The sequence below is a fragment of the Plecotus auritus genome (assembly GCF_963455305.1).
Source record: "Plecotus auritus genome assembly, chromosome: 2".
NCBI classification, from domain to species: Eukaryota; Metazoa; Chordata; class Mammalia; order Chiroptera; family Vespertilionidae; genus Plecotus; species Plecotus auritus.
The window spans coordinates 55,427,135-55,443,911 of NC_137771.1; the positions used below are offsets into that span (position 1 = coordinate 55,427,135).

A 16,777-nucleotide genomic window follows, 5' to 3' on the forward strand; every position below is an offset into this window, starting at 1 on the left:
TTTGTGGGAGGGACTAAAAAATGCAGCTAACTGAAATTAAGGTTCAATGCAGGTTTTCAACTGTTATATTTATTTTCTAAAGAGATAATTAGCCATTACATTATACAGGGTGAGGCAAAAGTAGGTTACAATTGTTCATATGAAAAAGACAATAAATAATAAATAATAACACAACAAACACTGTGTTTCATGTTCTCACAACTGTAAACCCACTTTTGCCCCACTCTGTATTTATGTTTAATTCTATTAGGCAATTAAGATCTATAATTCTAATAGTTTCAAATCTAAGTTTATCTAAAACTTCTGGATTAGAGCTTTCTTTAAAAAATATGTTTTTATTGACTGATTTTTAGGGAGAGAAGAAGGGAGAGGGAGAAGGGAGAGAGAGATAAAACATCAATGAGAGAGAAACATCCATATGCTCTGACCAGTAATTGAACCAGTGACCTCTTGGTGGATGGGTCGACGCTCAAGCATTGAGCAACACCATCTGGGTTGAATCAGAGTTTTTTGTGCTATTTTATATAGTATTTCTCATACATATGAAATTTCTCTTATTATGGGTAATTTCAGCTTTTATAAAAGGCAGGCAGGTACACAGTGATAGCTTAAAAGAGAATATATAGGCTCAATTGGCCTATATGAGAGTGTTTGGTTGAGAGTAAACCCCTTATTCACTGGAAGCATCTATTTCTACCATGTGGAGGTAAACTGGGTCAGCATAATCCAAATGAGAGTAATGTGAAAAACCAGATAAACCTTGCAACTCTAAAAGACTGACTGCTTTTTATATCCTAGCCAAGACCTAAAACCACAATCCCCAAATTCTAAATATCAATCACCTAAAAAATTAATAAAGAGGCAGATTCCCTGGGTCCCATATAATATCTACATTATCAGAGTCTCTGGGCTCTGAGCCAAAAAATTTATATTCCCTCATGCCTCACTTCACACACAGTTTCCCCTGTTAATATACTGCATTAGTGTCGCACAACTGTTGCAAAAAAAATCCAATTTTAATGCACTATTATTTTTAAAAAGTTATTTTAGTTCATATACTCATAATAAAACCTTTGGATGACCAATGCACATCAACCAGCATGAACTGAACAAGCCATGCACATGTGCTCCATGCTCTGTAATCCTGGACCCTCTTCATCTGGCTTAAGTTTCTTCTTACAAAAAAGTAAAAATGAAATGTTAATGTGAAGAAAAAAATGTCTTAATGTGCTTCCCTACAACTTCCAAACAGTTATGCCTAGAGTAATAAAAACAACCTAACTTCCATTAACTGTAAACAGGCACAAAGAATCTTACTGGGATGACAAAAATGTCCTTAACCTGGATTGTGGTGACTGTTGCACAACTCAGTTAATTTACCAAAACATACACACACACACACACAACACATTACATTGTTCAGTTATAATTGGTGAATGAAGTTAATGGTATATAAAGTATACTTCAACAATTTGTTCACTCTTTTTTTATGGCGCTTCAGATACTATTATCCTCCCATAGAAAAAAAGCCCAAATGCCTCCACAAAATATCATTTTTCAACTTACTATAGTTCATTTTGTCCAATGTCCCAATTAAAATGTAGAATGTAAGATTAAATACATAATTTTCATTATGTTTTACCGGTACAGAATAATGGATTTACTAAGCTGTACTGACTTATTTTATCTAGTTATTGTAGCTTATGACTGTTTAAACAATCATATCACACTGTTTGATTATAATAAATATAAACTGAAATAAAAATCCCTAGACTTTTTCACACCCTAAAATGAACTGCTGAGGAAATTTAATCCCACTAATGTAATACACAATATTTTTTTATATTTAATTTAAAAACTAATGAGTAAAAATTTGAGAAAAACAGAAGAGAGGAAAATTCAAAACAATACCTGAAAATGTGTATATTTATTTCCAGCACATTTTGTTTAATGTAATTATGCCAAGAAAAATTAAAATCCTCATTTTATGGCTATCCTTCCAAGATCTAAGAAATGTTGCATTTAATACTCTGTGACAGACTCCATTACATCACCCCCTTTTAGTTACCTCACAGTTCTTATTACTATCTGAAATTTTCTTGTTTGGTTAATTTTTCATTGTTCACCTCTATTATGTACAGTTCCTGAACATACAGTCTCTATTGATCTCTCTTCTCTTGAGATCTCATCTAATTCCACAGTTTAAAGTTAACTCCATCTATATGCTGACAACCCCAAAATTATATCTCTAGCCCAGACCTCTTTCATGAAGTCCATATCCTATGTATAATGCACATACATACATATACACACACACACAATTCTGTTTCATTTGCATTACGTACATTTACATTTGTTTACTCTTTATGTTCAAAACTAAATTCTGGACTCTCCCTACCACCCTAACAACATTCTCCATACATAGGCATTTCCATCTCAACTGATGGCCAATCTATCATTCAAGCATCCTTGACATCTCTCTTTCTGTCACATTCCATAGCTATTCCATTAGCAAATCTTATTGATTTGCCTTCAAAATATAGCTAACCAACTTCTCATCATTCCCCCTGTTATCATCCTGACCAACATTTACCAAGTCTTACCTGTATTATTGCAGTAGCCAAAAACAAACAAACAAACAAACAAACAAACAAACAAAACAAGTCTCCCTTCTTCTATCCTTACTCCATACTCCAATAGCTTATTTTCGCATTACTGAGTGATTTGTTTAAATATAAGGCAAGTCACATCAAAACTCTGCAATGCCTATTTCACTCAATAAAAAAACCAAATCATTCTTTGGGCTTCTGTCCCCCTCTGACCTTCTCTTTTGCTACTTTCCCTATTGCTTATTCTCACCTCACCCAAGTCTTCTGTATTTTCTAAATGTTCTTAATAAGAACGTATTGTTTTTCATAACAAAAAAAACCCCACAAACACCTCTCTTGAGCAATAAAAGTATGAAGGAGTAATCTCCCTTTTTAGTCAGACATTTTCTCTGTAAGAACAGAATTAATTAACAGGGTCACGTCTTTAGAAGAAAAACCTAAGTTCATGGCAAGAGCTTGTACGGCCTTGAATGCCTATGGTCCTGATAAAGACTTCAATGAAGACAGGCCTCTACAATAAATCAAACTGCATGGTGTGACAGAATGATGTCTGCATTCAGTATTGAAATACCTTGCTAAAGCCTCTCACTAATTGTGAGACCTTGACTAAGTCACTATTCTCTCTGATTCATAGCTCCCTGATGTGTAAAGATGAAGAAATTAATCTATAAAACTCATTATAGACCTAGTGCTTTACCAGATAAATACTTACAAAGTTAACCCACCAAAAACACATCTAATAAGGCTGACTTATTCCCAGGAATGTTACTGAAAGTTCTCGATTAATCTGCATATACAAAAGGATGGCAGAGAATTAACCAAAACAGCACAAATGTTAAGGGCCTGGTGGCAGAATAAATAATACACAACTTCTAAAAACTATGAACTCAAAACTGAGAGGGTGGATCCTGGAACTCGCGAAGGCAAAGAAGCCACACACCTGAAGAGAATACAGGTTGTAAATGTTCAGATTATGTATCTAGACCTAGGGTTGGGGCAGAAGGCTTCAGATGAAGACCGGAGGGGGAATTAACTATCAAGAGGTTCTGGGGAACTGCTCCTGAATGAATGAAACAAACCAGGAGTCAAAAAGACAGTCGCCTCCAGAGACACCGCTGGAAGCTAGCGTGTCGTTTCGTCTTCTCCTTAGCGGGTCAGTTGTAGCAATTTTGTCGCCCAACCTGTCCCACTCACCAGGTCAATCGAGCTGCAAGGCCTTATGAGTTTGGGAACTAGTGGCCAGACCCGCCACAGTCTGAGAAATCGCTAGGTGGCCATCAGCCCCGGAGACCGTCGCTAAGGAAACAGGGGCCAGGTTCCGGGATCACCCCATGGTAGTTTCCCCTGTGCCAGCCCAAGACCTTCGGGGGCGTGGCTACGTGAGTGACGCACGGAAGGGGCGGGGGCTAGGCAAAGCGGGACCCGGCGCGGGTGACAGTCCAGGGCGCATGCGTGCTGTGTGGAGCGGTGGGATACCTGGAAGTTTAAAGCTTGCTGCGGCAGAGGTGGGGATATGGCCGCTGCAAATGTCCCTCCAGGCATATCTCTGCGAGAAGCCACCCAGCGAAAGTTGCGGCGGTTTTCCGAGCTGAGAGGTACCGAAGGAGGAAGCCCGGCCCGCCCGGGCAATAGAAAGGGAGGGTCCTTTATGTGCTGTGAGATTTGCTGGACTGTCACTTCCTGGATGGTTCTCTCTCACCTGTGGGCCCAGGACGCTGGCCCACGCATAGCTAATACACCTTGTTTTATTCTTTTCTTTCACTGTCTTTACGTTATGTTTGACACTTTCTTTAACTTTATTTCTAGTTTCTAGGTAGATAGGTAGATACAGATATAGCTAGTGAAGCTATAAATTCAAGTTATGCATTTGGTTAGTTCATTAACACAAATTATTTAAATAAATCTGAAATATCTAAAACATAGTGTTTTGACCTTTACAAATGTGATTTTAGCCTTCTCCCACCTCCCTACCCATTTCACCAATTTGTTCCGTGATGTGAACGCTTACTGAATTAAAATAAAACAAAAGACTAAAACACGGAGGAATTATGGATTATTAAAACAAGTGAGGGTGAATCAAAATGTTTTTTGGGTTTGTTTGTTTTTTAAAGGCTGTGTCACTTGTCATTCCTTGTACAACTGTGTAATAAAATTCCTTATTTTTTTATGAAGTTACTGCTTTAAGAATACAGGAAATAATACTAGGATGACAATAAAACATTCAGGACTATTACATTTTAGGTGATAAGTCCTGTTTGTTAACTAAAAAGAACAATTTTTTTTTTCAGTAAAAAAGAGCTTCCAGCTGTCTACCAAAAGTTCAGTCTGTCTTTTAATGAGTTCATCTGGGAGTTGGGAACTTTTCTATTATCCAAAATTGTATCTCATACTCCATTAGCCTTTGTAAAATTGCATGGCTCTTTTTAAGGTAGTAAAAAATAAAGTACCCACATTTATAAACAGCAACATTGTAGTAATGGATATTTGGGTTGAATCTTTCTTAGTCAAGGAACACTAGTCCTAATAATATGAAAGTTGATTCATTTATTTGTTCCTTTGTCTTGTTTAAGAATTGAGATAATCTTTAGAAAATCAGTAATATTTCTCTTAATAGAATATCTAAATAAATGGGTCTGTAGATCATAAAAAAGAAGAAAGTAATCTAAAAGAGAAAAAACAGAATTTATGAACAGTCCTCAGAATTATTTGAATTACACTGACTACTAATTGCTTAATTCTCAAAAGCAAAAGATACATTTATGAAGTTGATAATATTACCTCTTTGTTTCCCCCTCTTTCCAAATAAGTAAACCTGTAACAGAGAATTCTGATAACATTTATCATTTCCTTGTTGTTTTTTCACATAGGCAAACCTGTGGCAGCTGGAGAGTTCTGGGACATTGTTGTAATAACAGCAGCTGATGAAAAACAAGAACTTGCTTATAAGCAACAGCTTTCAGAAAAGCTGAAAAAAAAGGAGTTACCTCTTGGAGTTCAATATCATGTTTTTGTTGATCCTTCTGGAGCCAAAATTGGTAAGCTTTTATGGTCAGATTTATAGAGTCTAGGTAAAATAATCATTGAAGAAAAGTTTTTCTGTGGCATGCAATTTATAAACTGCATATCTTCCCACCATAGTCTTTACTAACTTTAAAATTTGTATGTGAATTCGCTAGTTTTTAAAAAAATGATAAAAGTCATAGCAACTTTCATATATATATATATATATATATGTACACACACACACACACACACACATATATATATATATATATTTAGTCGATTTTAGGGAGGAAGGAAGAGGGAGAGAGAGATAGAAACAATTATGAGAGAGAATCATTGATTGGCTGCCTCCTGCATGCCCCGCACTGGGGATCGAGCCTGCAATCCTGGGCATGTGCCCTGACCAGAAATGACAGGGGCATAGGCCATGCCTGCTGGGCAAAGCTTATCAACTTTCTTATACATTGTGACTTACCATGAAAAACTTCCCAAATGCTATGTTATTTAAAAGACAATTGTATTAATTTTAATAAAATTTATTCAGATGGTAAATAATCCATTGGACCTTATCAGTCGGGTTCCTAAGATCCCTGCCAACTCCACATTTTCTTCAGAAATTTATGTAAGGAGATCAAAACAAGAAAAATATATACTACTTGACTTCTTGGGTCCACAATTGCAGAATGCAAAAGAGCACAGTCTAATGGCTTTAGTATCAGAGATATTTACTTTAAAAATCCAATTTCCATAAAGTTTGCTTTTTAACCTTTCATTGCATGCTGTTTTTGTGGGGGCAGTTTTTCATGTAATGCTAAAACTGAAGCCCCTTGATACCAGAGATAGGGTATCTATATCTGACATTGGCATTGTTCTAATTAGCCATGTTTTAATCCTCACAGCTAGCAGTCAGTACTATATGATTCCCATTGTATAGATGAGATTTAGAGGCAAAGAAAGTTAAATAACTTGCCCAAGGTAACTAGTAAGGAAACCAAATTCTAAAAAACTTTTTAAAAAGCAAGTTTAACTTACTTTTTGGGAGAATTATTTAAATGGATTTTGCAATTTGTCATTCCAAGTGAATTATATATATAATACTTACAGTATACATATACATATGTATGTGTATGTGTGTGTGTGTGTGTGTGTGTGTATTTACAGTTTTCTGATGTTGTGGATTGCCTATTTTATCATTTCTTCATTGTGTATTAATATTTTGGGGAGGAGATTAGCTCATCACTTATTACTGGGGCTGATCTCTGGTTTTCATTGCTAATTGTTTGTTTATTTATTTAATTGCTATGAAATGTGTATTTAAATTGATTTGTTTATCCATATTTTTGTTCTCTACCTAGTTAATTGTAGCCAGCAAGCCATATCCTCAGAGTTCTAATACCTAAATTTACCATACTTACAAAATTTTAGTATGTTTATATGAAATAAAGTGTACATTTTTAACTTTGTTTTTAAGGTAATGGAGGATCAACATTTTGTGCCCTTCGGTATTTGGAAAAGCTATATGGAGATAAATGGAATTCTTTTACCATCCTATTAATTCACTCTGGTAAAATTATACTTTACTGATTTACTGATTTTACCTTTGATATCTTAGAACGGTGGTTCCTATCCATTTTTTTGGCCATGCCCCACCTAAGCATCTCTAAAATCCTGATGCTCCTCCCCTCCCCTCACCCCGTGACATATAATTCTTACTATTCAAAAAGTGAACTCCTATTAAAGTGGAGGAAGCCTAAAAGGCCATTAGCTTGGCCTAAACAAGCTTCCAAAGAACATGGCATCCATGAAAGAGAGAAATAAAAGAACGAAAGGACAGTTGAAGTACTGAGGAAGAAATCACTAAGAAATTGTTTAAAAAATAATAATAATATGAAGAGATATGAAAAAATAGAAAATAAGTTTCAAAACATATAATAGAGAATTGAAATGCATAAATACTTCACTATATATTTATATAATATGAGGCCCCTAGAACCATAAGAAATGCAAAAAATTCATTATTAATAACTCATTCTCAAATTGCCCTCCTTAAAAATCAAATTGTGCCCCGCGTTGGGAACCACTGTCTTAGAACTTTCCTTTTTTTTTTTTTTTTTTTTTTGGTCTTTGAAGTTACTCTGCTTTGAAAACAAATATTTTATGCTTTTTATGATATTTTTAGTTTGTAAATAATATTATGTTTTCCACAATATTTATCTTTAAAATTGTGGATCACATACAATGACTATTTATGGGTATTATATTTAGTATGTATGTACAAAATTATTTTCCAAAGACAGAGCTCATCAAAATGTGAACATTTTTCAGTAAGTCTTTAGAAGGGATTTTTGCTCTAGGGAATAGACTGATTTAACACTGTGATCCCCATACTATTGCCAGAAACCTTATATCTTGCATTTTTATTTGATTATTGGTAGACAGAGTCTACAATTCTTGAAGGAGTTACAAGAATAAAAAGGTGGTGACAAAACATGGAGTTGATGAGAAAATACCTGAGGGAAAGTAACATATAAAAGAGGTCATTGTAAAGCAGAAAAGTAGGAAAGAAATAATCTCAGAACGGAGGGTAGGTGTTTATTTTAATTGGATAAGTTTAGTTGTATGAAAAATTTTATTTTGTAAAAACCTCTATTATTTTTCTCTATGAATTAGGTCTGATGAAAACTTTGTCATGGACTGGCACCGTGGCTTCCAAAGCACTTTCCATTTCTTATGATTGTTATACAGAACAGTGATTTTTTTAAAAAAAATATTTCTTTATTGATTTCAGAGAGTAAGGAAGAGGGAGAGAGAGATAGAAACATCAATGATGAGAAAGAATCATTCATCAGCTGCCTCTTGCACACCCCCTACTGGAGATTGAGCCTGCAACCTCTGCATGTGTCCTTGGCTGGAATTGAACGCCAGACCCTTCAGTCCCCAGGCCGACGCTCTATTCACTGACCAAACCAGCTAGGGCTGTAAAGATGATTTCAAATAAAGCATCCAAGTTATGATTTTATGGCTGGCTGTAAAAAAATTTCAAATTTAGCCCAGCTGGCAGGGCTTAGTAGTTGAGCAGCCACCTATGAACCAGGAGGTCACGGTTTGATTCCTGGTCAAAGCACATGCCCAGGTTGCGGACTCGAACCCCAGTAGGGGCCGTGCAGGAGGCAGATGATCAGTGATTCTTTATCCCTTTCCCTTCCTCTCTGAAATCAATTAAAAAAAAAAAAAGATGTCAAGAACATGTAGCAGAATTTTTTAAATATTACTCAAATAAAATAATTAGTTTTCCTAAGCCATCAAAATTTTTCAAATTTATAGTTTTATTCCAGAACAAGTATTATTTAGTAAAAGTTAAATTCGATATCAGAAAATATATAGTTAAAAGTATCTAATTTTTATAATGCTAAGCATTGCTATTGGCTAGTCTTTGGAACAGTGTACTACATGTCAAGTGCTTTACATGTATAATTGATCTCATAAAACATGACAAGGGAAGTATTATTCTACATTTGCTTATTTGTAGTGTGTCCAAAGATAAAAAACTTAACAGGTAGTAAGCCTGAGTTTGAACCCAATTTTGTCTGACTCTCTCTACTATTGCAATACTGCCTCTCACTGTACTCACTAAACATAAAAATTATGTAAGCTATTTAATTTACTTACAAGAACACACTTCAAGGAATTAAGAAGCAATTAGACTAATCTTAGAGGAAAAGCCTATTTAAATTAAAAAGAAGTTTAAGTTTTAAAATACTTTTACATAAATGTACCTTTGCTTCCTTTAAGTGTATGTAATAATTTGAGGAAAGACACTGCATTTGAAAAGTACAATTTAGTAGATAATGTTGGAATTGGTATATTATTTTTTTGTGACTTGCTTTTACCCCTGTAAAGTGGATTATTATTGTAGGAATTTAAATATGGTGAAATTGTTTAAAATGTAGATGTGAGGTCATGGTTTAGCCTGTGGTCCATTTTATTAGCTATGCAGTGGATTTAAAACAGTTCACATTCTCTAAAATATATGGGATTCTTTTCTAATCGAGAGGCTTTAAAACTACAGTATTTCCAAAGAATAGGGGAGAATTTTTCTTTGAATTTGTATTCTGGAGTTTATTATTCTTTCCTGAGTTATAGTAATACATTGTATATATTGAATATTTTTAGATACATTTTGAGTTACTCCTGATGCCCCTGGGTTTTTAAATTATTGGAAACATTCATATAAACATTTTATAAGAGTAATTTTATTTAATTTTATAGGTGGCTACAGTCAACGCCTTCCAAATGCAAGTGCTCTGGGGAAAATTTTCACTGCTTTACCTTTTGGTAACCCTATTTATCAGATGTTAGAATTAAAACTAGCCATGTACATTGATTTCCCCTCACACATGAATCCTGGGATTCTGGTTACCTGTGCAGATGATATTGAACTTTATAGTATCGGAGAATCTGATTTTATCAGATTTGACAAGCCTGGCTTTACTGCTTTAGCTCATCCTTCTAGCTTGACTGTAGGTACCACACATGGAGTATTCGTCTTAGAACCCTCCAATTGTTTAGAATACAGAGACCTCGAATATCGGTGTTGCCATCGTTTCCTTCATAAACCCAGCATAGAAAGGATGTATCAGTGTAATGCTGTGTGTAGACCTGGAAATTTTTCTCAGCAGGACTTGTCTGGGGGTGACACTGCCTCTCTTAAATTTGAATCTGAGTATGTCTACACGGACAGCCTATTTTACATGGATCATAAATCAGCGAAAAAGTTACTTACTTTTTATGAAAAAATAGGCACACTGAACTGTGAAATAGATGCCTATGGAGACTTTTTGCAGGCTTTGGGACCTGGAGCAACTGTGGAATATACCAGAAACACATCAAATGTCACTAAAGAAGAGTCAGAGTTGGTAGACATGAGGCAGAGAATATTTCACCTTCTCAAAGGGACATCACTAAATGTTGTTGTTCTTAATAATTCCAAATTTTATCACATTGGCACAACTGAAGAATATTTGTGTCACTTTACTTCAGCTAGCAGTTTGAAGTCAGAGCTTGGCTTACAGTCCATAGCTTTTAGCATCTCTCCAGCAATACCAGAATGCTTTGGTAACACATCCTGTATCATTCAAAGTATATTGGATTCAAGATGTTCTGTGTCACCTGGCTCAGTTGTGGAGTACTCCAGATTGGGGCCCAATGTTTCAGTTGGGGAAAACTGCATTATTAGTGGTTCTTCTATCATAACAACAGCTGTCCTGCCTGCATATTCTTTTGTGTGTTCCTTAAGCTTGAAGATGAATGGACACTTAAAGTATTCAACTATGGCATTTGGAGTGCAAGACAACTTGAAAAGGAATGTTAAAACATTGTCAGATATAAAGTCACTTCAATTCTTTGGCGTCTGTTTCCTGTCATGCTTAGATATTTGGAATCTGAAAGTTACAGAGGAGCTCTTCTCTGGAAACAAGACATGTTTGAGTTTGTGGAATGCTCGTATTTTCCCAGTCTGTACTTCTTTGAATGATTCAGTTACAACCTCCATAAAGATGTTAAATGCTGTGCAAAGCAAGTCAGCATTCAGCCTGAAAAACTATAAGCTGTTGTCCATTGAAGAAATGCTTGCCTACAAAGACGTAGAAGACATGATAACCTATAGGGAGAAAATTTTTCTAGAGATTACTTTGAATAGAAAACTCTGATTTAGAGACATCTTAAATATTGCATACTTTGCCTTTCTTAATTGAGCTAGATTGCAAATATAGGAGTTTTCTGTAGATGTTTGTCTTTTATTGAAGTCATTTTATGAAAATTATATTAACATAATTGCTGCAGCATAACATCAATAACACAAAAATACAGATAAACCATTTTTGAAGAAAGAATATTTCAAGGCTGTAAGTTCAGGAAAGGGATTTTTAGATGTTTATTACTATTTTAATATTTTTATAAATTAAGATGGATTATGGAGCATTAGTTTGTTCACAAAATAATGTACTAGTTTTAAAGGGAATTTTCTAAACATACCTTTAGTTTTTCCCTTTTCTTTTGGGCTTCAGTTCCAAAAAAGTTCTTAGTGTTTATTGGCAGTTCTCATCTCAGATGTAGTAATTCTACTGATTAACTAATAAAAATAGCATACTATTTGATCTTCAGAGCCCTGTAGGAATACTGTCAAAATAACATTTGAAGGGACAGACTTATAACTGGAAAATTCAGATTAAATTAATGCTTAAAATATTGTGATAATATTAATGGATAAGTAATGAACAACTCAGAAATTGATGCTAAAAATCTCATTTGATTTACCAAAAGGAAACAAAAAAGGGTATATGTGTTATTTTATCCATATAAACTTGAAAATGTGTTTGTATATCTTAAAAATGTTCCCTAAATTTTCATCCATAGGAAAGCATACATACCCACAAAAGTCACATATCTGTGTGGGGAAAATGGTAGGAATAATTGGGATTCACTGATAATAATATGTTTATTCCGAGCATTACTTTCATCCTCATACTAATCTCTTTAATAGAACTGTTAAATTACCAGATGGACTGATTTTACTTTTCATTTCTTATTTTCTGCCCATGCATTGGTAATGATGCTGAGAAGTAATAACCAAAATGTAGATAGCAGGAAGGAGCCAAAAGAAGAGAAAGACTAAGAAAATGCACACATGATAAACAGCTTCAAGAACTAAAAATAGGCTGGTATCCCAAGTTATGTGTACCTATCTATATATATAAAAGCCTAATATGCAAAGTGTCCCCTCGGGAGTTCGACCTGGAGACCCGGAGTTCAATTGCTTGCTATGATGTGCGCTGACCACCAGGGGGCAGTGCAGAATGAAGGAAAGCCCCAGCTGGCAGCCAGAAGGCCCTGATCAGCCCTGATCGCTGGCCAGCCTTAGGGACCTTACCTGTGTACAAATTTCGTGCACAGGGCCTCTAATTTTGATATAAGTACATAAGTGAAATGTGCTCATACCAAAGTCTAATAAGAATTACAGAAAAGACTTGTAAGAGTTTTGTATTTTAACATGAGTAAATTGAAATAACTGGTCTGTGTCACTTTTATTGATGTATCCAATGACAAAATGAAAATAATTATTTGGTAAACCAGAAGTGACTTGTCTGTAACTCTAAATTATGATATTTATGTCTTGTGTTTTTTCTTTTTTAAAGGTTCTTTTCAAGGACAAAATATATATAGTAGCTATTGTGTAGCACTTACTGATTTACTTGCACAGTTTTCAGAGGATATTATGTTATCATTTATTAAATGTTCAATATTGTATTTCACAGTATAATCTAAATTTATAATTTTGTACAATCTAAAAGGCCATCAATTATAAAGAATCGCCATTATTTTATGTTCAACAAAAAAGAGAAAACACTACCAATAAAATGTTACTCAATGCTTTCTTTGTTACTTGACATTTTTATATTTATTGGCAATCTCTTTTAAATGCACTTACAGATTTTTGTTATTTTACCTGCTTACATATACATATAAAGGATCAAAATGCAGTATTGAAGTATAGTCAATTATGTTCTAAAGCTTCACATTCAGAGACATTTTTTTTTTCTAAAGCACTCTTCAATTGAAGACGTACTGATGTCCACACGTTTCCACCTCGTACCATCCTCTGTACCGTCAAATGCTTTTCCTAAGTGCCTCCATTACATTACTGTCTGGGTTTTCCTTCAAGCAGTGGACTGCAGATACCTGTTTTGCAAGTTTTTGATGCTATTTGACAAAATTGAGTTTCATTTTTGCCTCAATTTAATCATATCTCTAGAAGAATGTGGCTTCTACTCAGTGGGTGGTTTCTTACAAATTGATGGTCACCATTTTAAGCATAATTCTGCACAATGTCTGGATTCTAGCTGCTTTGAAATGTTATCATTTCCCAAGAATATGTCAGTGCTTCTTGACTTGAGATGCATTACTTGGTATGTAGTACCATCTATGTATCACCAACAGTGTTCCTAATTCAGTGAGGTGATAAAGCTGAGCATGTATAAGTAAGAAATTGGACATCTTCTTAGATTTATTTTATTTCATAAAATTACAGCCCTTAAATCATATACTCTCTAGTTTTGTAAGGATAGCTACAATATGTAATTAAACATATTGGATAAGCTTATTGATGAGTTAATAATTAACAGTGACCAAGAGGGGCATAAAAAGCAAAATCCATCATTTGGTATTAGTCTTCTACCTTAAGCATTTATTTACCAAACTAAGCAAAAAGGATATCTGGAATGTGTATCCATGTATATACTAAATTGGAATAAAAACTCAAAAATCTAAATGATATGCTTAAAATCACAAATTTTTAATGGTATTAATGCAGAATTCCCAGAACCTGTGGTGATCTACTCATCTCCTGAGGCTAAGCAATATTTCCTATGTTAGGTAAATCTAACCAAATTGAGCATAGAGCCGAAATCCAAACTTCGCCTGCTGCAAAATGTTATGTATGGCTATCACATACAGCTGATGCAATACCAGGGATGCCATTTACATACACCATGTTGTCCTCTGGACTTGAGCAACTTGGAGACCCAGAATTTAGGCACCTTGATGTATATAGTCTAGCAGAATTAAGAAGGAAAGAAAAACAAAAAAAAAAAAAAAATTGTTCAAAGTTATCTGAAAGATTTTTAGATGTTATTTTTGTTGTTATTTAGCTAATGAAACAGTTTCCATCTATGTTAAGAACTAAGGGATAGAGGACCAAGATGGCAGCATAAGTAAACACGGTTCTCACTGCCTCCCACAACCACATCAAAATTACAACTAAAACACAGAACAACCATATTCAGAATCACCTGAAAGCTGGCTGACTGGAAGTCCTACAAGTAGAGAAGTAAAGAAGAAAGTTGAATCAAGACTGGTAGAAGGGGTAGGGGGGCAGAAGAGTGGAACCAGCTGGTCCGACATTCACATGTGGAATTTTTTTAATTGGGTGGGGTATCTCCACTGCAGAGGCCTCCTGTGAGAAGCAAGGGGTCTCAGCCCCATGCCTGACCCCCAGGATAGGGTTCCAGAGCTGTGAAGAGAAGTCCCCATAATTTTGGGTTGCAAAAGTCAGCAGGGATTGTGGCAGAGTGACGTGGAGGCTACTGGAGACCCAGGCAGTTCCTCTTAAAGGGCCAGCACATGAACTTTACTTGGATTCACTCCCTCTGGGTTCCTGCACTGGGCAACAGCTTTGGGGGATCCAGGGACATATGGGGAGGAACTGGATTGTCAGGAACTCAGGGGCAGCTTCTTCCAGATAGGGGTGCTTGCAGGGGTCATTGTTCCTGTACTAGAACATCCCTCATTGCATAGCTGACTGGCAGCCATTTTTGAGTTTCCATCAGCCTGGTTCACACTGTTTGCTCCATCCTGATGATTCCCTGAGACCTTACTCCATTCACTTTGCAGCCCAAGCTAATCTGTTTGCAGCTGCTTTTCCATATGAATAGCCTATCCTGAATCAGGCTTCAGGCTTTACTAAAATCTCTTAAACAGGCAGCAGCTGGCAGCAGCATGCCCATACCTATCAATAACAGGCCCAAGACCTGGCACTAGCACCAGCCTGCCTTGCTTCACAGCTTGGCTTTGCCTGGGCACTTCCAAGCTCAATACAAGTAGCAGCCATCTGCAGATCCTTCTGTAGCTCCTGCTGACTGCACCTCCTGGGAGACGCAGAGCCAGTGCACCCGGTGGACAGCTTCAGACCACACCAGATTACAACTCTACCACACCCATGAGTGATATGCTCAAGGGACAGAGTCAGCACCAAAGCCCCACTGAAGCAAGTCCTGCTCTGTAGATGCATCTCCTGCACAGCATCTCTTCCACTGTAGTTGCAGTTGGTCCTCACAGCCAATTGGCCTGGAGGTCAGTGTCTTCCAGTGATGCCAACAACAGTCAAGGCTCAACTACAACAAGACTGGGCACACAGCCCACATGGGTGCACCTAGAGTGTCCAGCTCAGATGATGGGAGGCTGAGCCACTGGGTCCTACAGGGCACCTACTACACAAGGCCACTCTACCAATTCCAGGATACATAGCAACTCTTCCTAATACCTAGAAACAAACACAGAGAAGCAACCAAAATGTGGAGACAAGGAAACAGGTCACAAATGAAAGAAATGGAAGCAAGCAAACTCTTGAACAGAGTTCAAAACAATCGTTATAATGTCACTCAAGGATTCTAATGAGCTTCAAGGGACCTAATGAGAGTTTCATGGGACTTAGTGAAACTTTCAAGATAGTAATGAGAATTTCAAAGACATGAATAAGGACCAGTCAGAAATTAAGCATACATTAACTGAATTAATAATTTATAGGGACTCAAGAGTACAGTATTACAAGAATATGAGGAAGCAAAAAACACCCAATCAGAAGAGCTAAAACTAAAAATAATAAATATGAAGATAGTGTAAGGAGTCTCTGGCACAAGAAATATAATGAACAAAATAAACTGATGAATAATTTAGAACCAAAAGCATAGAAACATGGAACAGACTGACAAATCTCAGAGGGTAGGGAGGAGGGGTGGTGGGAAGAGATTAACTAAAAATCTTATGTGCATATATGCATTACCTAGGGACAGGGACACAGACAATAGGGTGCTGAAGGCCTGGTGTGGGGTGGAAACTGGGTGGAAGGAAGCAAGGGGGAGGGGAAGGGAAGGAGACATTTGCAATACTTTTAGCAATAGAGATTTAAAAAAATAAAAATATTAAAAAGAACTAAGTTATTAAAGACCTTTATAAATTCACGTGCAAAATACATTTTAAAATTCATTTAGTGCATGTGAAATAATTGAAGCAACTATTAGTTGCTTAGTTTAATATTTTGTACCTCTAAAATTTTGTTTAACAAAGCCAATTTCTATAGAGGTCGAGAAACAATTTTTATTGTTTATACTTGGTAGAAGTGTATTATTAATATTACTTCTATTGAACTTTGTCAAAGGTTAATGCACATTCTCCTTCCCTTTAATATCAATGTGCTAAGCTCCATATAACATACTAATGTTCTTCATGTTTCTGTTTGTTTATATTCACAGAAATTTCTATTTAGATTTTATAATATATTATAAGGGGCAAATTACAGCAGTCTCTGGTAGGAAAGGACCAGTATCTGTCCC

The 16,777-nt window shown here is 35.8% G+C and overlaps 2 protein-coding genes across 3 annotated transcripts in view; one reads left to right on the top strand and one right to left on the bottom strand.

Annotated features, from left to right (window-relative positions):
- Positions 1–3,986, bottom strand: part of LRRIQ3 (leucine rich repeats and IQ motif containing 3) — an 88,349-nt gene extending 84,363 nt beyond the window's left edge. Inside the window, exon 1 of the mRNA XM_080655232.1 lies at positions 3,804–3,986. The gene's annotated coding sequence lies outside the window, so the exon portion shown is untranslated. The remainder of the gene's footprint in view (positions 1–3,803) is intronic.
- A 30-nt stretch (positions 3,987–4,016) lies between these two features.
- FPGT (fucose-1-phosphate guanylyltransferase) lies at positions 4,017–13,040 on the top strand. Of its 2 annotated transcripts, none has more exons than XM_080652394.1 (4): positions 4,017–4,204; positions 5,477–5,644; positions 7,084–7,176; positions 9,882–13,040. In XM_080652394.1, exons 1-4 carry the CDS (start codon positions 4,123–4,125, stop codon positions 11,318–11,320), a joined length of 1,782 nt encoding a protein of 593 aa, XP_080508520.1. In that variant the 5' UTR covers positions 4,017–4,122; the 3' UTR covers positions 11,321–13,040. The 2 variants fall into 2 exon arrangements, with proteins under 2 accessions (XP_080508520.1, XP_080508521.1); XM_080652395.1 differs by having other exon boundaries at positions 4,027–4,204; positions 10,699–10,987.
- Positions 13,041–16,777: the final 3,737 nt, after the last annotated feature.

Excerpts from the sequence above, each read along its gene's own strand:
- FPGT (XM_080652394.1), top strand. The coding sequence starts at position 4,123 with ATGGCCGCTGCAAATGTCCCTCCAGGCATATCTCTGCGAGAAGCCACC. Across the intron at positions 4,205-5,476 it reads GCGGTTTTCCGAGCTGAGAG|GCAAACCTGTGGCAGCTGGA; the intron begins GTACCGAAGGAG and ends TTTTTCACATAG. Across the intron at positions 7,177-9,881 it reads CATCCTATTAATTCACTCTG|GTGGCTACAGTCAACGCCTT; the intron begins GTAAAATTATAC and ends TTAATTTTATAG.